The sequence below is a fragment of the Chlorocebus sabaeus genome, chromosome 10 (assembly GCF_047675955.1).
Source record: "Chlorocebus sabaeus isolate Y175 chromosome 10, mChlSab1.0.hap1, whole genome shotgun sequence".
NCBI classification, from domain to species: Eukaryota; Metazoa; Chordata; class Mammalia; order Primates; family Cercopithecidae; genus Chlorocebus; species Chlorocebus sabaeus.
The window spans coordinates 52965087-52989497 of record NC_132913.1 but is presented as its reverse complement, the minus strand read 5'-3'; the positions used below and the strand labels follow the sequence as shown (position 1 = coordinate 52989497).

The 24411-nt window shown below is 38.3% G+C and overlaps 1 protein-coding gene across 4 annotated transcripts in view; it reads right to left on the bottom strand.

Annotated features, from left to right (window-relative positions):
• The window catches only part of CSRNP3 (cysteine and serine rich nuclear protein 3), a 219676-nt gene that overhangs the window by 25200 nt on the left and 170065 nt on the right, over positions 1–24411 (bottom strand). For all 4 annotated transcript variants that reach the window (XM_038001989.2, XM_007965215.3, XM_038001990.2 and 1 more), the window contains one exon: positions 5206–5465. In XM_038001989.2, the coding sequence (XP_037857917.1) occupies positions 5206–5465 (260 nt within the window). The remainder of the gene's footprint in view (positions 1–5205; positions 5466–24411) is intronic.

The following is a 24411-nucleotide window of genomic DNA, read 5'->3' as shown; positions in this document are numbered from 1 at the left end:
ATCAGAGTGTGGGGACATAGTTAATAACACATCCAAAAATGTTGATGATTGATATAGTTCAACCGTCTCTCAAAAGCCTCTAATGCCTTCTATCTATCAGGGCATTTAAGGCCCTTATCTGGAAGATATATTGTAAGAGTTTTGAGGAGATACAAAGGAAGGGCTGGAGGTGAAGTGGAGAATTATAATATCACATTGGTAAGTCACTAAATGGGTAGAGCACAGTCATAAATCTGAGATTTGGGATGAAAAAATTTTATGTAGAGTTTCTTTAAAGGTTAATCATTAAAGGAAGAGTTACCATCTGCCAACTGTGTTTTTGTTTGTTTGTTTTTTAAATGAGGGAAGAAGGGCAAGTATCAGCCACGCATTACTCAAGGAACATATGACTGAGAAATTGAGAAAAGTATATAATTCTGAAAAGCAATTAGAAATGGCAGCAAGAATGAAGATAGACCCTTGGATCTCAGAAATAAGAGGAACAACTTGGGTTGAAAAAATATTAAGAGAAAAGCAAGCCAAAGCTGTGGAAGCTAAATTAAATTTCTTAGAACAAGGTAGTAGAATCCAGTATGATAGAACCCAGAGGCAATTGAAACACCAATGTTCTTTTAAAACATACAAATGGCTGCCTAATGCATTTTACAGATACATGTGAATTGGGAATAAAGGCTAATGTAATTGTTCAACAATATAGTGCAGATGATGAAATCTAAGCACTTAATTTGGAAAAGTGTATAGTATTAAGATGACTGCATTGATTACTGTGAAGAGTATGACATGTTTGAATGGGCTTGACAGAGAAGAAGAACTGTGCTCTGTAATTTAGAAATCTAAAGCTACTTATTTCTTCTAGAAATGCATTTTATTCAATCAGCTTTCTCTACTAGTTGTTTATAGCCAATGTTTGAAACACCAACACCACTAACAAAAAGAGACACACTTGGACTCCGCCAGATAGAATTGGATTTGTTCTACTAAGGTAATACATACATATTATTTTTTGATATATCTAAACTTATAACTTGATTGGAAGATGAATTAGTAAATTAGGAGCAATTTTACAATCAAAACATACATTTCTACTTTTGTTTTCAAAATAACATCTATAGATGTATTACAACATCTAGAAGTGTCTATGAATGTATTTCTTTTTCTCACATTTCTCTATTAAAGCCCCATCACGAGAGGTGCCATTATATAAACGGGTTCTCTATTTGGAACTCAGCAGAGACACCCTGGAAAGATTCAGAGGCGCAGTGGAAAGAGGAGCTATTCCTTCCTGTTTTGGGGCTGTTGGTTCTCAGAGTAGAAGGAAAACTATGTAGCTCTGAGTTCAATGAGTTTCCCAAGCTGTATTCCATGTCTCCATAATGATGTCTTTGGAAATGTCTGTCTTGTCAGATGCTGCCTTTCCTCTCTCCTTATTCAGCAGGCAATTCACTGCCACTCACAAAGGACCCACTCAGGCCAACTCACAGTGAGCAAAGTTTGTCTTTAACAATGCTTACTTTTCCTTTTGGAATTCTCTTCCGTACCAATGACCCTTCTGCTGCTCCAGTCAAAATAATGAAATCAATTTAGCCACATTTACAAAGGGTCCCTGGTTTACGATGGTTTAGCTTTTTATGATTTTTATGATAGTGCAAAAGCAGTATACATTCAGTAGAAACTAGTCTTTGAATTTTGAATTTTGATCTTTTGCTGGGCTAGCAATACCCTCGTGCAATGCAGGGTATTTTCAGCCATGCAATCATGAGGATGAACAACTGCTACCCCATGGCAAACTGTGTGGCCAGATGATCTTCCTGCCCGGTAGGCCAACTTAAGTGTTCTGAGCATGTTTAAGGTGGGCTAGGTTAAGCCATGATATTCAGTAGGTTGGGTGTATTAAATGCATTTTCAACTTAATGATATTTTAAATTTACAATGGGTTTATCAGGAGGTAATTCCGCCACAAATTGAGGGGCATCTATATTTTGTTAGTTACACCAGAGGTGTTTATATTTCAAACAAATATCACATTAAAAGTGAAATTTCAAGTATCAGAGTGAAATTTTTGAATAGCTATGTTTTGGGGTAGCTGACTTTGGATAGCTAAACCATGGTCAATAATATTTTTAAAATCATAAAAGTTCATATACTAGAGGAATTACAGTGAAAATATACACAAGTTTTTCTCCATTAATTCTCCTCAGAGTTTTAAAAAGCTTATTGTTAAAAGATCATTGCTATGATCATTTAGCTTTGTGTGACATGTGTTTCTGAATACTTTAAACACAGTGAGGTTAAGATTGGATGATCTAAAAATCTCATCTTTTAGGTTGGCATTTATTTGGAAGTAGTGATGATAACCAAATGCCTTTTGTTTACATTTCACCAAAGGGGAAAACTGTGTTTTCACTTACCAATAACAAACCGAGACCTGACACTCGCTCAGATGATTCCCTCTCCAACATCTAACACTAAGCAGAATTTTAAAAAACAAATTAGTAATAGAGTGGTCTTTTTGTGCCTTCTTTTCTCATTCAGCTTGTTTAAAAAAAAAAATGTATGAAAGTAGCTGGATACAAATTATAGTACATAGCACATGGGGGAAGGTTGCTGTAGGTTTGTGGCTTCCCCTAACACTTATCACATGTACCACGTGCCTCAAAGTTCACCACAATAAAACTTTTGGTTCTCAGATAGCAAGTCAGTCCCCCAACTGTTAAAAACCACTGTACACAGTACCAAACCCCAGACAGGATGACTCCCCATAGGTACAAAGATTGTCTTTCTCAATGCCTATAGGAGCTAATTAATTAATTAAAGAATAGGAAGTAATAAGATAATATAATCTGTTTTCTATTTGGATGAGCCAGTTACTTCACATCTCTGTGCTTCTTTTTTTTCTCAGTTGTAAACATGTTCTAATAATTTACCTATTCCATGGGGTCTTCCTGAGAATTACATTAAATCAAGGGCATAAAGTACTTGGCAAATAAAAATAACTTAATAATTGGCAGCCATTACTATTGTGCTACAAATACTTGAATTTGGAGAACAACTTCACTCTTTGGTTAGAAAGTAGAGTTGGTTTGCTGTGGGTGACAAAGGCGGAGCGTGGATTTCAGAAGAGAAGCAAATCTGAGAATTTTTACTAAATTAAGCTACACACAGAGCAAGCATAAAAAACAACAACAATAATAGTGGATTGCTACCGACAAAACTTTTAATGAGACCCGAGACTTTCAGTGAAACCTGCCAAAAAATACTACCAAAGAAAATAAGAGACATGCTCTAAGCTAGCTTGTATCCAGCTTAATTTAAGTGACTGCTTTGCCATGCAATTGGGAACATGGCACATACATACATTGCAAAGTACATAAAAACAAGATGCTTTGAAATACACATCACACCCCTGTTGACTGACTTTATTCTGAAAACTAAAAGTAACACTAACCCAGCTGTGCTTATGGTGCTTCAGGTACTTAACAAATGACCATTTATGTTAAGTACCCTGGATTACCTAAGAAAGATTTTCGTTGTCATTAGATAATGATGGAAAAATATTTCCTATGAATTGATAAGGTGATAATCCAATGGAAAAGTGTCTTTAGCTGACAAAAGATGTTTTCAGTGTCATATTTCTCCCCATTTAATCTCTAAAGTGGCACAAAAATAAATTTCTCCACTTGGATACCTTCCTGCCATCTCTTGGTAACTCAAAAGCCCCTCCAACTCAGTATGTCCAAAAATGATCTCACTCTCACTTTCCACATCCCACCCTCAGCCTGTCCCCTTCCTGTGTTCCCTGTCATAGCAAAACAGTATTATCACCTACAACCCATTCAGTTTTGCAAGCCAGAAATTTAGGGGTCATTCCTGATAATCTCCTTCTTTTCCTCCTAAATCCAACCTGTCATCAAACACTGTTGATTTTGTTTGCTAAATTTCTCCCTCTATTCATCCCTCTTCGACTCCCCTACCAGTCTAATATAACCTACTGTCACCTCTCTCCCGGACTGTGGTAATAGCTTTCTAACTGGTCTAATTTCATATATTCCATCCCCTCTCAACACTGCTTACCCTACCCACAACTTTTTCTCCCACCATTTCATGAGCTGGATCATATCCTGCCACTCCAACTCAGCTTAAAACTCTTGATGACTTTTGATGGCCTTAGGAAGAAGAGGAAAAAATACCTTAATGTGGTTTACAAAGCCCCATTCCTGCCTCCTTCATGTTACTTCACTCTTCTTGCCTCTGCTCCAGCCACACAAGTCGTTGTGGACTCACTGCGCTCCCTCCTGGCAGAAGGTAGCTGATATGGTTTGGCTGTGTCCTCACCCAAATCTCATCTTGGATTGTAACTCCCATAATTCCCATGTGTTGTCAGAGGGACCCAGTGGGGGATAACTGAATCCTGGGGGCACTTCCCCCATAGCGTTCTCATGGTAGTGATAAGTCTCATGAGATCTGATGGTTTTATAAGGGGTTTCCTTTTGCACTTGGCTCTCACTTTCTCTCTTGCCGCCACCATGTAATAAGTGCCTTTTGTCTTCCGCCATGATTGTGAGGCCTCCCCAGCCATGTGTAACTGAGTTCACTAAATCTTTTTCTTTATAAATTACCTAGTCCTGGGTGTGTCTTTATCAGCAGCGTGAAAACAGACTAATACAGTAGCTCTGGCTTTTCCTGATATCTGAAATGCTCTTGCCAATCCTCTTCACCTAGTCGCCTCTTCAGATTTTCATTTCATTTCCTTGAGAAAGCTTTCCTTGACTCCCTTGACCACATCAATTTCCTGTTATAAACTTTCCTAATACCTTGCAACTCTTCTACATTGCGCTCGATAAAGTTGTGCTTTTATTTTGTTTAGCACTTTAATATTTTTCTTTTCTATTATTCTGTGAGTTCCTATAGAGAGAGAACCACATCTGTTTTTGGTCACCTACTAGCCCTAGCCCAAGAACAGGGTATATGATCTCACAATATTCAATAGCAAATATTGGTGGAATGAATGAATAAATGATGTCAGATAAGTTTCCCACATTGCTTTCAGTAAACAGACTACATTGTTTTGCTTTAAAAAAAATATCAGCAAGCAGTCTGTTATGTAAAATGCCCAGTTTGGTTCGTGATTATAAATATGAAAATGGTTAACTCAATCAAATTGCTGTAAGGATATGAGACTTTGCAGAAAATGAGTTTGTTTTTTACCTTTAGTTTTAAGGAGTTCAGTTTTTCCTCCCTAAGGTGTTCTCTCAACATCTCCCGATGGAGCCTCTCCTGCTCCCTTGCAAACTCGCCAAGAGTATACTGGCGCACGCTGTTATGGCGGCTGGACATCCCCAGGGTGCTGCCCCCTTGACTGGGTACACTTGTGAAGCCTTGCCTCCTGGTGAAGTAGTACACGGTGACACAACTAAAATGTACATTCTTTGTCCTCAGCCGCTTCTCCCTTTTGAGAATGGAGGAAGCTGAAAGAGAAAGAAACAATCCTGTGAACACTTGGGGCAGCAGTTTTCAGACAAGGCCAAGAAAATGCCATTTGGTGATCTTGAATCTATCTATGGTCGACCCTTGTTGGCTACGGCACTCTAAAACTATTACATCCCAGAGTTGCATAGAGTTCTTATTTTCTTTCTTAAATTTTCTTCTAGCTGCGGCAGAGTAGACTTTTAAGTACAATGGAGGTCTGTACTTTTAAGTAAATGATACTCTAAGCAAACTTTCAGGAAAGTTCTGTCAATAGTCTGTGAATCTGTGGCAGCATGTATAGTAGTCCCCACTTATCTTAAGAGGATATGTTCTCAGACCTCCTGTGGATGCCTGAAATCACAGAGAGTATTGAGCCATATATATACTATGTTTTTTTCTATACATACATACATAAGATAAGGCACAGTAAGAAATTAATTATAATAACTAATAGTAAAATAAAGCAATTATAATGATATAAAAGCATCACTACTCTTGTGCTTTGGGGTATTATTAGGTAAAATAAGGGTTCCTTGAACATAAGCACTGGGATACCCATGGCAGTTGATCTGATAACCGAGATGGCTACTAGGTAACTAACAGGCCAGTAGCATAGACAGCACTGATGTGCTGGACAAAGAGAAGATTCAAAGCCTTGGGGAACGGGAATGGGACAGTGTGAGATTTCATCACACTATTCCCAACAGCCTGCAATTTAAAACTAAAAATGCTTTATTTCAGGATATTTTCATTTAATATTTTTGGATTGCACTTGACCACAGATAACTGAAACTGGGGAAATCAAAACTGCAGATAACCGGAGACAACTGTAATTTCTCATTTCCTCTAATCCTTTGAATTTTGCTTTTATGACTTTCACAGAAGTTGTATTACACTATAATCAAAAAAGACACATAGTACAAACCCTCATACCTCGGATCTTATTTCTATGTGGAGGGTGTTTGACATTAAATGTCTACAAATTTTAGAAAATTTCAAAAAGCAATAAAAACACACACAAAAAGGCTCACTGGCACTATTTAGATATTTTATCAATCTAAATCTAATAAAACTTTCATTGGAAAAGATCAGTGTTCTCATTAAATAGCATTATGAACAATGGGATTCTTTTTTTTTTTTTTTTTTTTTTTTTTTTTTTTTTTTTTTTTTTTTTTTGAGACGGAGTCTTGCTCTGTCGCCCGGGCTGGAGTGCAGTGGCGCAATCTCGGCTCACTGCAAACTCCGCCTCCCGGGTTCACGCCATTCTCCTGCCTCAGCCTCCCGAGTAGCGGGGACTACAGGCGCCCGCCACCTCACCCGGCTAGTTTTTTGTGTTTTTAGTAGAGACGGGGTTTCACTGTGTTAGCCAGGATGGTCTCGATCTCCTGACCTCGTGATCCGCCCGTCTCGGCCTCCCAAAGTGCTGGGATTACAGGCTTGAGCCACCGCGCCCGGCCAACAATGGGATTCTAATGTAAGTATACATTGGGACAAATGAAATTGCCTGAGATATATCAGAACTACTTATTCTTCTTCTTATTTATGTATTTATTTATTTATTTTTTATTTTTTTGAGACGGAGTCTCGCTCTGTCACCCAGGCTGGAGTGCAGTAGCACAATCTCGGCTCACTGCAAGCTCCGCCTCCCAGGGTCACGCCATTCTCCTGTCTCAGCCTCCCGAGTAGCTAGGCCTACAGGCACCCACCACCACACCTGGCTAATTTTTATTGTATTTTTAGTAGAGACGGGGTTTCACTGTGTTAGCCAGGATGGTCTCGATCTCCTGACCTCGTGATCTGCCCACCTTGGCCTCCCAAAGTGCTGGGATTACAGGTGTAAGCCACTGCACCTGGCCCTTCTTATTTATTTTTTAATTGATGAATAAAAATTATATATATTTATGATGCTCAGCGTGATGCTTTGATATATGTATGCATTGTGAAACTGCTCAATCAAACTAATTAACATATCAATTATCTAACATATTGATTTTTTTGTAGTAATGATGGGAGCCTTTATTACTAGTTACAGGAACATCAAGATGCACAGAGAATCCAGGAGAGGTAGACACTGACTGCAGTTGAGAAAAAGAGGGCCACACTTTGTAAACATGACCTTTTGAAATTAGAAGACATGGTAGAATCATCTGGTTCAATCCCTTCATTTTACATTGAAGTAACCCAGGTCTGTAGAATTTGAGTGACTTTTTTTGATGTAGACTGTTAGTGAGACAGGTAAGCCTAAACCTGAAAGCTCCTAATTTGCTGCCAAATTATATGATCCACCCCCGCTGGGGAAGGAAAGGCACGCTTAGTTGAGAAGAAAGAATCATGCTATTATTTTGCTAGCTGAGGAATTCTCCTCAGTTCATTGTTTTTTTCGTGTTTGCTTTTCTATTAGGGGTTGAATTTTGTCCCTCGCCATCAAATACGCTAAAGTTTTAATCCCGAGTACCTCAGAATGTAGTCTCTTTTGGAAATGGAGACTTTACAGAAGTAAACAAATTAAAATGAGGTCACTAGGGTGGGCCCTAATCCAAGATGACTGGTGTGTTTATAAAAGTTAAAACTTGGACACAGACACGCATAGAGGGAAGACGATGTGAAGAGACACAGGAAGAACACCGTGTGAAGACTGATGCAGAGATGGGGATTCTCCACCACAAGTCAAGAATGTCGGGGGCTCCAGAAACTGAAATACGCAAAGGAAGATCCTTTCCCAAAGCTTTCAGAGGGACCCTGGCCCTGCCAACACCTTGGTCATCTAGCCTCCAGAACTGTGAGCAATTTCTGCTGTTGTAAGCCATCTTGTTTGCCATCATTTTTATGGCAGCCCAAGGAAACTGACACAAGTGCTCAAACAGAAAAATGAACAGAAGAAAATGAACTTAGAAGAAATCCTCAGATGGCAAAATGCTATAATTTAACATTTATGGAGTGCTTCCCATGTGCTGTACTATGCAGGCAACTTTACATGAATTATCTCATTTTATCCTTAGAACTCCCTGGTTGATATTACTCATGTCCCCATTGTTAGGAAACCAAATTACCAAAGGTTAAAAAACATGGCCAGGGTCATACAACTAATGAAAAAACTGGGATCTTTTATTCAGAGCCCAGTCTTTTCACTACCATATTTCAGCATACAGCTGAGGCCATACTAAGGGAGGTGAGCAAGGCTGAGATTTGGCATCATACTACCTCTGGAAGACGTCAACTGCTGCTGGCTTCAAGATGATTTTGATTTGGAAGGCTGTGTAAGCGACGAAAAAAAAATTGAGTCTAATTGGATATATGTAAAAATCTTCTTCCAAGGAAGTTCAAGCTCCTTTGTCTCATTTTTCCCCCATGAAACATTCAAGCCAAATATATAGAGGCTGCTATGATTAATACCATTTTATGGATTTGTTTAATCAGTAAGTATAAATTGAGAGCCTACGATGTGCTAGCCACTTTCTAGATGATTGGGATACATCAGTTAAAAACACAGATGATTCCGGGTGCAGCTCATGCCTGTAATCCCAGCATTTTGGGGGGCCAAGACAGGCGGATCATCTGAGGTCAGGAAATCGAGACCATCCTGGCCAACATGGTGAAATCCCATCTCTACTAAAAATACAAAAAGTAACCAGGCAGGGTGGTGCACGCCTGTAATCCCAGCTACTCAGGAGACTGAGGCAGGAGAATTGCTGGAACCTAGGAGGTGGAGGTTGCAGTGAGCCGAAATCACACCACTGCACTCCAGCCTGGGCAACAGAGAGAGACTGTGTCTCCAAAAATAAAAAGAATAAATAAATAAATACACAGATGATGATCCCTGCCTTTGTGAAGCTTCCATTCCAGTGGTGAGAAACTCAGACATAATGAAGAGACTCAGAAGATTAGAGAGTAAGAGAATTACAACCTTAGCACAGAAATTCGGCTTTCCCAACTTTCCTCTTCTCCACTGTTTTGCTTCTCCAGAAGATATTGCCAGAAAGGGAATGCTTTCCAACTTGTGCGTACTTTTCCATTTATTTATGTATATATTCACTGTAACACACCTGTACTCCAGGCAGTAAACTTTCAATTTGATTTAAAAGTTCTGATCTGTTTCATAACCATATGTTTAAATCATCTTAAAACAAGGAAGAATTTGTCAAAATGTAAAAGATCACCAGAGAAGGCAAATTTAACAATCTGCCCAGCAATCTGCTATCAAATCTGACAACCTCATACATCACCCCTTACAGCAGGCTAGAGCTTCTGGTTTTGTGATGATAACTTTATATCTTTTTTGCTCTTGATATCATAAAAATGATGCCCTAAAGGCATTATTGTTCAAGGTCATAAATTTATAGATAAGGAAAAAGGTTTGAATGTACTCATTTAAAACAATTATTATACACACCTCTGGTAATTGTGTGTGTGTGTGTGTGCATGTGTGTGTGTGTGTGTGTGTGACAGAGGTTCGCTCTTGTTGCCCAGCTTGGAGTGCAGTGGCATGATCTCGGCTCACTGCAACCTCTGCCTCCTGGGTTCAAACGATTCTCCTTCCTCGGCCTCCTGAGTAGCTGGGATTACAGGTGTCTGCCACCATGCCCAGCTAATTTTTGTATTTTTGGTAAAGACAGGGTTTCACCATGTTGGCCAGGTTGTTCTCGAAGTCCTGACCTCAGGTGATCCACCCACCTCGGCCTCCCAAAGTTCTGGGATTATAGGTGTTAGCCACCATGCCCAGTCACATCTGGTAATTTTATTACTTACTTTTTAGACAATTGGTGGCACTCTCAACAAATTTCCTTTCCAAATGTATTTAGATCTCCATCTGCAGTTTTAGATTATAAGAATTCTTCGCTCTGGGAGGCCGAGGTGGGCGAATCATGAGGTCAGGAGATTGAGACCATCCTGGCCAACACGGTGAAACCCCGTCTCTACTGAAAATACAAAAAATTCGCTGGACATAGTGGCAGGTGCCTGTAGTCCCAGCTACTTGGGAGGCTGAGGCAGGAGAATGGCGTGAACCCGGGAGGTGGAGCTTACAGTGAGCAGAGATGGCGCCACTGCACTCCAGCCTGGGTGACAGAGCAATAATCCGTCTCAAAAAAAAAAAAAAAAAAAAAAAGAATTATTCCTCCTTCTGGATGAATCTTTTGTACCATGCTTTCCCAGAAAAGCTAAATTACCTTTTCCCAAAAAGCCAGAGTTCGGAGGTGATTTTCTAAGGCCTTGAAGACAACAGTGTCAGGGAGCAGAAGGCCTTCAGCTGAGCCCCTGGCAGTGCTGACACTGTCAAGAGGAATTAGGAATAGTGCTTCCTCCTATCTATTAGGGTTTATAATTCAAACATGTGCTTATGTTTACTTTAGCATTTGCATATTCTACATAAAATTGTGATAACAATTTTTCAAAAGTCTATGGAATCTATCTAAAAGGAAGTCTTCGAAATACTACAAGATCAGCCTTATAGGGCATATTTTAAGTGTGGCTTTCCTGAAGTTAAGAGCCACCCAAGTCTCTCTTCAGATGATTGAATCAGAGGACTAACATGAGCCTTTATGGGCTGTCTCCTGCCTCCAGGCCTCAATGTGACTAACATCACAAAATGAAGTCATAAAAATGAGTCTCTGCCCTTTGAGCCTGGGAGAAGCAGACTAAATTCACTCAGCACGTCTCCCGTAGGGAATCTGAAACCTCCCTGATATACCTACCTAGTAATTGCTGCCCTTTCCAAGAAGACTAAGCTCTACTTTGTGTCTCTACAGAGTTCAGTATTGGCTTTACTATAGCAAGGGTCAAGAGCAAGAAAAGGAGGGAGGAGAATGTGGCTTTCATGAGAGCTTTGAAAATTAGTCTGTTTTTGGCAGGCGCAGTGGCTCATGCCTGTAATCCCAGCATTTTGGGAGGCTGAGGCAGGTGGATCCTTCAAGCTCAGGAGTTCGAGATCAGCCTGAGCAACATGGTGAAACCCCATCTGTGTCAAAAATACAAAAACTTAGCCGGGTGTGGTGGTGCGTGCCTGTAGTCCCAGCTACTCGGGAGGCTGAGGCATGATAATCACTTGAGCCCAGGAGGCAGAGGTTGTGGGGAGCCGAGATTACAATACTGCACTCCAGTCTGGGTGAGAGAGTGAGACTCCAGTTTAAATAAATAAATGAATAAAAATAATTAGTCTGTTTTCATACGTGACACCATTTTTTTTTTTTTTTTTTTTTGAGATGTAGTCTTGCTCTGTCACCAGGCTAGAGTGTAGTGGCGTGATCTCAACTCACTGCACTTCTGCCTCCTGGGTTCAAGCGATTCCCCTGGCTCAGTCTCCCACGTAGCTGGGACTACAGACGCGCACCACCACACTTTGCTAATTTTTTCTATTTTAGTAGAGAGGGGGCTTCACCATGGTGGCCAGGATGATCTCAATCTCCTGATCTTATGATCTGCCCGCCTCAGCCTCCCAAAGTGCTGGGATTACAGGTGTGAGCCACCGTGCCCAGCTTTGACACTATTTTTGAAGTGTCTTTCAGCTCCTTTTCTTTTATCCTAACTATAGCACCAGCCTGAAGCAACAGTATCTAAATGCAACACTACTGTATACACTGCCCAGGTCTTGGGCACACCATTATGTTCAGCACATCTGGCCATATTCGTGTTACTATAAAATGTTTAGATATAGTAGAGATAATATTGATCTTTATAAATTAAAGGAATAAACACACAGTTACTGATATTCACTATCTTTAGAAGCTACCTTTTTTTTTTTTTTTGAGAGTGAGTCTCGCTCTTCCACCCAGGCTGGAGTGCAGTGGGGCGATCTCAGCTCACTGCAAGCTCCACCTCCGGGTTCATGCCATCCTCCTGCCTCAGCCTCCCGAGTAGCTGGGACTACAGGTGCCCGCCACCATGCCCAGCTAATTTTTTTGTATTTTGAGTAGAGACAGGATTTCACCGTGTTAGCCAGGATGGTCTTGATCTCCTGACCTCGTGATCCACCTGCCTCAGCCTCCCAAAGTGCTGGGATTACAGGCGTGAGCCACCGTGTCCTGCCAAGCTACCTATCCTTGAAAGAATGCTTTCAGGCTAGGCGCAGTAGCTCACACCTGTAATCCCAGCACTTTGAGAGGCTGAGGCAGGTGGATCACCTGAGGTCGGGAGTTCAACACCAGCCTGGCCAGCATGGTGAAACCCTGTGTCTACTAAAAATATAAAAATTAGCCAGGCGTGGTGGTGGGTGCCTGTCATCCCAGCTACTCGGGAGGCTGAGCAGGAGAATCTCTTGAAACTGGGAGGCGGAGCTTGCAGTGAGCTGAGATCACGCCACTGCCCTCCAGCCTGAGTGACAGAGTAAAACTCTGTCTCAAAACACAAACAAACAGACAAAAACAAACAAATAAAAAAACGAATAAACAAAACAAAGAAACAAAAAAAAAAGCTTTCAAAATGAATGGAGAAAAGAATTGGAACACTGACTAATCCACAATGCCAGGGTAAGAATATAGACACATAAAATAATCTGTATATAAATTATATAAAGAACTCGTGAAAAGAGCCGATTAAAAATAGAAACCAAAAACTAAGAATTATTCAGTATGTTTGCAGTATCATCCAGGGAAGCAAGTACTCCGATGAAATAAATATTCTGAATATTCTGATACCCTACAGGAGATGAGTATATCAAGTATCACAGCTCATTCACACTAGGCTCTAGGAAAATTCAACCGATTTTGCTCTTTCCACACTCACAAACCAATCTGTTTATATGGTATGGAATAAATCTTCAAGTTTACCAGATTATCTGCCTGACTTGTCAACTTTATTTCTTATTGAAAATAATCAAATTTGCTTTCTGATTTGTGCTTTAGCTATTTGTGAACATTATTAGTGTATCATTCCACTTGAGTTTGGCCATTTCTGCATGCACACAGACAATCACACATCTGGGCCTGTAAAATTGAAGATCAGGTTCTGGACCACCAATTCCACCACAGGGCAACCACTCTGGAGCGAATGCTTGAGCAACGAGCTGGTCATCCTTTTTAAGTACACTTGTTGTTTTTTGTGTCAACACCTATCAGCAAAGTCCTGCTAGAAAGGCAAAAAGCAGTAAACAGAGTTATGTATTTTGGCACAAAGTTTGGCACATGGAGGTTGAAAAGTTACGGACTAGTTTCATGCTAAACGAGAGGAGAATTGTGGAAGATATTAATTCTACCATTTGGGTCTAAAGTCAATACTAAACTTATCTCTCTTAAGCTGATCAAAAGGAAAATGCCAGATAATTTGCAAGTCTATGGTTTTGAATTTATTTATTTAGATGAAACTTAGTAGAAGCGAAGTGAGATTGCTGAAATCAACTTGTTTTTCTTGGTAAGCACTGGGCAATGAAAATTTGTGTTTTTAAATCATACAGACCAAATTGATCAGGGGCTCTGAAGATGTGTGATGTGTGTGTTGCTTCTTACCTTTTGAAGAACAAATCAAGATTAAATCTGTTATCAAACCAGGAAGTTTAGCTTATAAACAGAAGATCCAGTTTCATCAGAAATTATTTCATATAGAAATTAGTATAACAGATTGAATATGAAATCAATTTGCAATGATTGAAGTTATTAAGATTAACTTAACATTTACAAATGACTTCTGTAAATTTCCTGTGATCATATGCTCAAATCTTCTCCAACTTGACATGATTGCCAAGGTTGGCTTCTCCTGATAATTGTGTCACCTACATGATCTCAAGTCTTAACCACAAGGAGTAAAAATGGGTCTAGCAACTAAGAACTATAGCAATAATTCCTTTGAAAATGAAATCTAGTTTATTAAAAGTAATCTTTCCTTGTTCTAATTGTCCCTTTTTATTCCAGTCACATTCTCGTTTCCTGAATATACTTGCCCCAGTCATCTTTTTAAATTTAATTTGCTGAAATAAGGTATTGAGTAATACATTGTTTAAGTGGATAAAACTCCAAAAGACTTATACTAAAGAAGTATCATGGATGAATGAGAGGCAAAATGAAAATAAAGACTAATTGGGACTATTTTCTTTCTAACCATGAACAAAATCCAAATTACCTTAAGTATGTAATATAAGCTGATCTGTTATTTTACATTCAATTATAAAGAGTTTAAAACACATACTAACAATCACAAACAAAAGAAAAAAAACCCACCTTAAACAACGGGCATGATATAGGGAAATGTTTTTAATTATCCAATGTTTTGGAATTAAGTTGTTTTTCTTCCCAGAAGAATAATCCGAACTGAAACAGAGGCAGTAAATGTAAAAAAGTATCTTAATGTACCAAATGGACAACAAGTCAGGGGTCTTATTTTTTTCCTTTTTTACTATTGCTTATTACTATGAAAGTAGAATTCAAAAATAAAAATAAAAAAAAAGTAGCCTCCACTTAGGTGATGCTCATCGTTTTTAGTCCAAGTCTATTTCTTGCTGATATATGCGGTTCCCTGTATTACGACTAATAGCTCTAAATGTTATTAAAATTGTAATACATGTCTCTCCTCAGCTCTTAAATGCCACTCTTCCCTGTTTCTAACCAACCAACCAAATTATGTATTAGTAAAGCAGCAAGTAGACTATATAAAACATGATAGACACATATAAGAACCAGTTGTCATTCTGATATCAATCCTTTGGTAGAGGAGAACTAGGTTTATAATTCATAGATAGGATTAGGTACTTTATCCATTTAGCTGTAAATATTTCCCATTCCTATATTAAATTGAAAATATTCACAATGGATTACCCTCAAGACTAATAATGTCTTTTGCGCATTGCAGCGTCTGAGTGAAATAATTCAAGACAAGACTCTTTTGTTTAAATTGCTAGTTTACAAAGAAGAAAATCCTCTCATATAAGACTAAGTGACATAATAAGTATTCTATCAAGATATGTGCAAATACTGCATACGCATTTAAACAACAAGAACAAAATAGCAAGAACAGAAATAATATAAAAAGATGACCCTTGAAGCTGATTGACTAAAGCTTTGTTTTGGATCATGAACATGCATATCACGTCGTCATCCATTCAGTCTGTCGGTTACGTCCACACAAGCAAGCAAGAGATATGCATGAAGGGAACCAGCTCTCCTCCCAGTCTCTGCTGACAGGCACAGCCCAGGCTGTTCAGCTCTCTGCAAGCTGAATTTGACTTCATAGGGTTGGTTTGATCGAGTGCTCATCTACTGAAAATTCTCAGGTTGGAAAAAAGTAAGGTTTATTGCCCAAGATTTTGATGTAAATTCTGAAAGCTGCATATGAAAATTTAATACACACTTTGACCTTCCAGCCTTCATGTCATAAATAATTAATATGATTAACTCACAAAAGGTGATCACTTTGCAAAACTAGCAATTGTTCATCCACACATTTTATTTTTTAAGGATGCCCTTTCCTCTTCCCCCCTAATTCTTGTGAGTGAGCTACAAAACAACAACAACAACAACAACAACAACAACAACAACAACAACAAAATGGCACTTTGTTTGCTAGGACAAAAGCAAGACATACTATATTTTAAAGTTATAAACTTGAAATTAAAAAAACAAAAATTTAAGAGGGGGTATAGCTCAAAGGTAGAGCATTGGATTGCAGATCAAGAAAGCAAAAAAAAAATTTTTTTAAGTATTTTGTCTTTTATAAATAATTTTTATATCTAATTGACTTAGCACCGATCCTCCTGCTTACATAAAACTAATAACCTACTGAAAATATAATGTAACTGCAGAATGCCCTAGCCATCAACATAAAATGCAATTAATTTTGGGGATGATGAATTGTTAAACTAAAAGTTTAGATTAAATTATATGTAAAATTGTACCACTGAGTGATCTACTAATTTTTATTTTAATTTAGATATATGATTTTCCTTTTGCATCAATAAATCAAATTTATAGCACTAGGCTTCATGAATTTTGGTGTTCCAATTCTACATTTGACAATCAGTCTTCATTTTGGTTCGATTTTGTTCTTATACAACAAATCACTTTAAAAATTTATATATAAAAATCCAAGAGAAAAATACTGAAAACACAACATAATATTAATGTTTTGCTGAATATAGGCATTGAATTTTGCTCAGATCTAACCAAAGCAGACCAAAAATTAGGATTTTTCCCCCATTCTATATAATACACAGATGCTCCTTTTTAACTTTCAATGGAGTTACTTTCCAAGAAACCCATCATAAGTTGAAAATATTGTAAGTCAAAATACATTTAATACACCTAACCTACAGAACATCATAACTTAGCCTAGCCTAACTTACACATGCTCAGAATACCTTACGTCAGCCTACAGGGGTCCAAGTCATCTAATGAAAAGCCTATTTATAACAAAGCATTGACTATCTTACGTAATTTACTGAATACTGTACTGAAAGTGAAAAACAAAATGGTTGTATGGGTACTCAAAGTACGGTTTCTACTGAATGCCTACTGCTTCCTCACCACTGTAAAATCAAAAAACATAAGTCCAACCAGCATTAAGGAGTCAGGGACTATGTGTACTCAGCTAGCACTTGACGTTATTACTGTTGAGAACCATTTTACAGAATTTTGATCAATGTTATCAGCTCCTTTCTCTTTCCACACTATCTACATTTTTCTAGATAACATGATATTTTCCAGGGAATTTTTAAAGATTTCCACACAGCCAATATTAACATTTACATATGGAATATACATTATTAAGGCATCTGCCTTTTCATTTTTAAAGGGTGTTTTTTTTTTTATTGTAAGCATGTCATATTGCTAATGAATTAGAGAAAATATTTTCCTGTCCCAATGTCTGGAAAATAATAAATTGTCAGATAACGTAATCGATTTAAAATCTGAATTTTAATACTTGCTAAAATCCATTATACAAGTTACATTAATGAGCATTGCATTTCTTAGTTTCTCCATTAATATTTTCAGAATTATGTTTGTCTACTTCACAGGAATATTATAAGAAATAATTACATTTGTAAAAAATCTCATGAACCACAGATGGAAAGCATTACATACGCAGAGTACTATCTTGGTGATGCTGTTAAACCAAATAAAAAGTGTGTTCCTTTATTATCGGGGAGAAAACAAGTACTACCTACTTCCCAGCTTGTTTCCTTAATCTCTCATATGTGCAATTAAACACTAAAACTTCATGCTTAAGAAACAAATTTCACTGCCACTAAAGTAACAGTTATTTCCAAAATATATAAACCTATACTCTAGTGTTATTAAAATCGCAACATGAATAACATCTTCAGATTATATCATTTTTTATTGAGAAAAAAAAGGTAGTCGTTACTAAACATAAATAATCACAGTTCTGGCTGCAGTTCAAGGTGTAAGCACTTCCCTCTGCTGTCTCAGCAATTCTCCTGATGTCAAAGACACATTAAAATAAATGGGAACCATATGGCTCCTCAGCAGAATACCCGCGCTCTTACAACCAAGAGGGCAATGCAATTCATTACCACCACCGGAGAAATATTTTGGGGACATGGAATATCTCAGTGCAAAATAAAGCCGCATGAGGCATTCTGACACAATGACAGAAGGAAACATTTGCTATTCTTCAGCTCTACTAACCTGTTTTGCTGCGTTTTACATTTTCTCAATACCACCATGAGCCTCTCCTGTTACAAGGATTAAACAGCATTTTCCACCTGCTCAGTGACTTCCCAAGCAGTATTTCATCTGGTCCAACAATGCGACCCTGTCAAGCCTAATACATCATGATAATCCAGGTCAGAACATCACTTAAAAACAACAACAAAGAAACAAAACAAAACAAATCCTCAACAGCAACAAGAGCAACAAAACGATTCTAAAATATCTTGGAAATTATTCTGGAGAGCAAGACTGGGCCCAAAATCATACACTTGAACTTTTAACTTTCTGGGAAGGATGAAATCTTGATGCATGCTTAAAAAAAAAAAGAAATGCCATTAAATCTAAAAAAGCCTTTACTATACTTATCCTGAATAAAAATATAAGTCATTAAAAAACAAAGGAGGAATTTAATCTACTCTGTTTTACTGAATCCATATGTCTGAAATTCTACATTTAAAATAAAGATCCAGGCTGGGTGCAATGGCTCACGCCTGTTATCCCAGCACTCTGGGAGGCCAGTGCAGGTGGATCACTTGAGTTCACGAGTTTGAGACCAGCCTGGGCAATATGGTGAAACCCTGTCTCTATCAAAAAAAAAAAAAAAAAAAAAAAAACCCACAAAAATTAGCCAGTCACAGCTACTCTGAAGGCTGAGGCAGAAAAATCACTTGAGCCTAGGAGGCAGAGGTTGCAGTGAGCAGAGATCTTGCCATTGCACTCCAGCCTAGGTGAAAGGTGTAAAACCCTGTCTCAAAAATAAACAAACAAGTAAAATGGAGATACAGGGCTGCAGAATTAGAATTAAAGCAGAGGTCATAAGGGCAGCTAGGAGAGGGACAGTTGGGTTTACTTGGGTATCCTCTGTCAGCTGGCTGTCGGTGAGTGATTTGGGAGGGTTGCAAATATCAAAAACAAAGGGAAAATTTTACTATAACTATGATTTTTCTGTAAATAGATCACATTTTAAAATTGGGCATGCACTTCAAGTTTTCTTAATCTTCTCAGTATCTGCTATGGTCTGAATGTTTGTGTTCTTCCAAAATTTATATGTTGAAATTCTAACCTCCAAGGTGATGGTATCAGGTAGTGGAGCATTTGGGAGGTTGTTAGGTTTTGGGGGTGGCACTCTCATGAATGGGATTAGTGCCATTTTTATTTATTTATTTTTGATTTTTTTGAGACAGAGTCTCACTCTGTCACCCAGGCTGAAGTGCAGTGGCACAATCTCAGCTCATTGCAGCCTCTACTTCCCAGGTTCAAGCAATTCTCATGCCTCAGCCTTCCAAGAAGCTGGGATTACAGGTGCATGCCACCACACCCAGCTAATTCTTATATTTTTAGTAGAGATGGGGTTTCACCATGTTGACCAGGCTGTTCTTGAACTCCTGGTCTCAAGTGATTCACCTGCCTCGGCCTCTCAAATTGCTGTAATTACCAGCGTGACCCACTGTGCCTGGCCTTAGTGCCCTTTTTATAAAGAGACCCCAGAGAGACCGTGACACCTTCAACCATATGAGGACACAGCAAGGAGGTGCCATCTATGAGGAAGTGGACCCTTAACAGACACCAGATCTACTGGTGCCCTTGAACTTGGACTTCCCAGCCTCTAGAACTATGAGAAATAAATTTCTGCTGTTTATAAGTTACCCAGTTTATGGTATTTTGTTACAGCAGCAAAAATGGACTAAGTCAATGTCTAAGAATTTTCAAAACTATGGATAAAATAATTACGTGAGCACAATGTCTGGCATAGAATTATCACTCAATATGTACTAGAAAAATAAAATTGAGACTCAGCTTAAATGTCACCACCAGGAAGCCTTCCACAGACTCCCTAGGATGAAGTAACTGTTCTTTCTACACATTTCCAAAGCATGCTTGCTTCGATACTGATAATAAAAATGTGAGTATGTGTGTGTCTCTCTCCTCTACTCAGGTCTTGGGTTGCAAGGATTATATCTTACTATGGAACCCTCAGGGTACAGCACACTGCTGGGCACTAAAATTCACTAGATACATGTTTGTTTAAACTAAATGAATGAATAATTAAACAATGGGCTAAATAAGTAAGCATTTATATTTCCTAAATATATTTTCTTTAATTCTGAATGATAAGATGACATTCAAGAGTTTTCCCCTGAAGCCTCATGCTCAACATGTCTTTCTTCTTCAATAATTTCTAGTCACTTTACCTGTTTTCCTGGGGTATTTTTCAAAGAAAAAAATATGTATTGAAGCAAAGGTACACAACTTTCATGGCTTGAGGGTAGACATAACTTTTGCATTAGAAACCATTTGAAATATGCTGTATTTTACACATCAGAAGATCTAACATGACAAACTAACCCTGGCTCCATAATCTCTAAAAAATCCAACGATAATGAGTTTGTAAACTCATCTCTAAAAAGCAAGTAGCTGGTGGGGAAGAGTTACCTGAATATTATAAATGATTTTGAAAGAGAAATCCTGCTGATAATGTATCGCTAATTGGTATTGACCTCTAGCAAAAACACATGACTGAAGTTCCTGCCATTAGCAGTCCATTAGTGATGGTTTTACAAAACGATTCTGCCTCTTAGTACTTAAATTGTCATCCGTGCCTTAAAGGAGTGACTGTCCTGTAAAAAAATCATATTGCTTAAGATTTATTAATTTCCTGTGAAATTTTATAATACACAGGCATGTGTTCTAAGACAGATAATGTAATTTCATAGGGATAATGGTGATGAAACATAAGTAGAAGGCCTAGTTGATGAGATCATGAGAGAAGGAGCAGAAATAAGCAAGGACGATTTCAAATTTTATAAAAATATGAAATCACGATAGAACTGAAACATTATGGTCTAGAATATAGGTTGAATGAGGGCAGGTTTTTGGCATGTCTGGGACTGATTTTACCCTAATTTTTTAAAGTCATTTTATTAATGTTCACAGATGGTGGCAAAAGACATGAGACTCCAGGGCCAAAAATAAAGAACCGTATTACTCACAGCCCAGGAAGCAACAAGAGCATCATGTTTCTGTTGGTACTCCTTGATCCCCAAATTCTACAGGGGCAATGTGGAGGGGCCAAACAGATGCTATGCACATAGTGGGTTTGTACTGCACCAAAGGCTCAAAAGCTTGCTAACCTACTGTTTTTTAGCAAGCAGTAAGCAAGACTGTTCTTTGTCCCAGAGGAAGACATTTCCTCATCCCTCAAGCTTGCTTGCTACAAACACAACATTGAGAAATGGTCCAAGTAAGGACAAGTCAGGGCAGTGCATTCTTATTATCCTCGGAAAGATGTAGAAGAGTGCAAAGCACATGGGGGAATGTTCTTCAACAGGGTTTTGATTTATTTTTTCATTCACAGATTCCAAGCATCTGGCATACAGTAGTCATTCAATACATATGTGTTAAATGCATGAGTGGGGTTTATAGGTTAAAATTTTGTAATTTAGCTCATATTGCATCATCTAGCAGTTTTATGTTGTTAAAGAATACTCTAAAATACCCATGGGAGAATAGAATCACTCTATAATCTTCTCTCTCTCTCTCTCTTTCTCCTGTCTCTTTTTCCTGCATGTAGCTCCAACCATCTTTACCGAAGTTTCTAAATGACAGAATACAGCACAGAGCAAATTTGAAAAATACGGTCATAAAGAACATGCAAGTTGGGCACGGTGGCTCACGTCTGTAATCCCAGCACTTTGGGAGGCTGAGATGGGCGGATCACCTGAGGTCGGCAGTTCAAGACCAGCCTGGCCAGCATGGCAAAACCCCATCTCTACTAAAAATACAAAATTAGCTGGGCATGGCAGCACACGCCTGTAATCCCAGCTACTTGGGAGGCTGAGGCAGGAGAATCACTTGAACCTGGGAGGTGGAGGTTGCGGTGAGCTGAGATCACGTCATTACACTCCTGCCTATGCAACAAAGAGCAAGACTAAATCTAAAAAAAAAAAAAAAAACACAAGAAAAAAAATGCATAATCATTTTTAGATTTCCCAGAAATTTTGTCAATGCCACTTCTCTTACTAAACACTGCAATTCTTGCAAAACAATAATCTCACAAGTAAATATATCATAGCTATCATATAGTATGTGAAAGCGAAATTCAAATCACCTGAAGAAACCATCTTTCCCTGTGAGGAGTCTACAAACTGAAAGGTTTCCTAAGGAACGCTTAATGAAGTGTTTTTATTCCTGTGAAATATATTTTTCCTCTAGGTCTCCTCAGAGCTCACAGATATTTCCCTTTGCAAGCATCTTGCCAGAGGAGAGAATTGGTATAAAGCTCTTTGGAATCATTTTGGCAGCCCCAAAGAGCGGTGTTAGCTACAGCTCTGCTTTCACTTCTACATGCTGCATAGGGCAATGCATACAGTATACTGTGTGTGTGTGTGTGTGTGTGTGTGTGTGTGTGTGTGTGTGTGTGTGTGTATTCTCAGGTACAACTGGATGCATAGAAATATCCCAAAGAGTCTATTTTTGTCTTTTATCTGTGCTACTCTTATGACATATGGGCTATTTGTTACAAGAAATATTCTTTCCAAAGCCAAATGTAACCTCAGACTTGGACTGTAAAAAGGAAGGTATAAAGAGGTTTGTTTCCCCTCTACATTTTAGGAGTTTATATTTCCTTGGATAGGAGCAGAATCATGCTTATACTGCGTTTTATAAAAGCAGGATCCAACCTCTTTTATCTTTAAAGAGCGCTTCTCAAAAAATTTCCATGTTTCCTTTATCATCTGGAGCAAACTAAAATTCCAAATCTTGGTTCTCAGTATTATCTACTAACCAGCTCCTCTGATCTCTGTCTCATGTACATAGGCTTTGATAACTCTAAATTTAATTTTTAAGTGATTTACATGAGGAAAATTTTCATCTCTGATCCCTGCCAGAGACCAATTCACTTCCCAAAGGGTCTCTTGGACTTTAGAGTTGGAAAAAAGGAAAAAGTGAGAAGCAGAATTCTTTTAAGGTAGACTTGCCTGCTGTGGTTCCCAGACTCCTGACCTTTGATTAAGGATTCAGTAAGGATAACACAGGACATTTTTTGAGTATGTGAATAATCCTGGGAGAGTTAAAGCACTATTACTCTTCCCAGATGATAATGAATTTAATTTCTCTCCTTCAACAGAAGAAGTCACCCTTTTGTCTTTAGTAAGTCTTTGGAATTGAGAAAGACTGAAGGAGGCGAGAGACAGCTTTGAGTATACTCTTCAGGGATGGGAGGTCTAAGCACTGACAATGCAGCGGTGCCCCAGGGCAGCTCAAGGGTATTAGAGAAAGGTGAACTAGAACTGGTGAACCATTGTTGTGGTCTGGTTTAAAATTGCACACAATCTATTACTACAGCAATAGGTTTCCATTATTTATACATAAAACAAAGATATTGGTATGCATGTTTAAACATTTTAATAATAGAGGTGTGCGACCACAAAAGTTTGGAAACCTACTAGAACACAAGAGATGGAACTAGGTAAAAGATAAATGGATTATTTTCAAATGTTGCTTCTATTAGTGATGTTTTATTTGTATGCTTAGCATGTGTCAAGGACCTTTCTTATTGCTTTATAGGTATGAGTTCATTGAATCCTCATAGCAGCACGATCCTAGTTTAAATAGGTAAAACTATACCAATTTTGTAAATGAAACTGAGGTCCAGAGAGGTGAAGTAATTTACCAAAACCTTACAGCTGGTAGCACAGAAGCCTGATTTGAATGCAGACAGTGTCAAGTTCAAGCTCAAGCTGTTAATCTTGACACTATATTGCCTTCCTTTATTAGTTCTGGAATGGTCTCATACTCTTTCTTCTTCCTTGTTATATCCTATGAACAGCTGCTCCCAGGATCCAAACTCTAGAATTAGGCAATAATAATCTAGCTACATTATTTAGAAAACGGGTAGAGAAAGCTGCCTGTATCTTAGAAGCTGCTAGAAGCAGTGTAAGTAGTAAACCCCTGTAAGCCTCTGCAGTACCAGACTGCTAGTGGCCTGAAGCTATCAATCCTAATGATGCAGGCTTTGGAGTGAAACATACCAGTAGGTTCATTGCCACCTGAGGTCAGCTATTGCATCAATTCCTTATCTGGAATCTCCTAGGGCAGTGATGAAGTAATGGCATAAACATGAACTGTGGACAAAAAGCACTTAGTTCATATCCTGCTCTGTCATTTACTTGCTGGGTGATCTAGGACAAATTAATCTTTCTGTCTCAGTCACCTTATGTATAAATGGTTTTAATAATAATACTCACCACATAGTGATGTTATGAGGATTAAATAAATATTTGTAACACATTAAACAAAGTTTGGCACATAGTAAGTACTATATAAGTGTTTGTTAAATAAAAGTAAAGAAATCAAT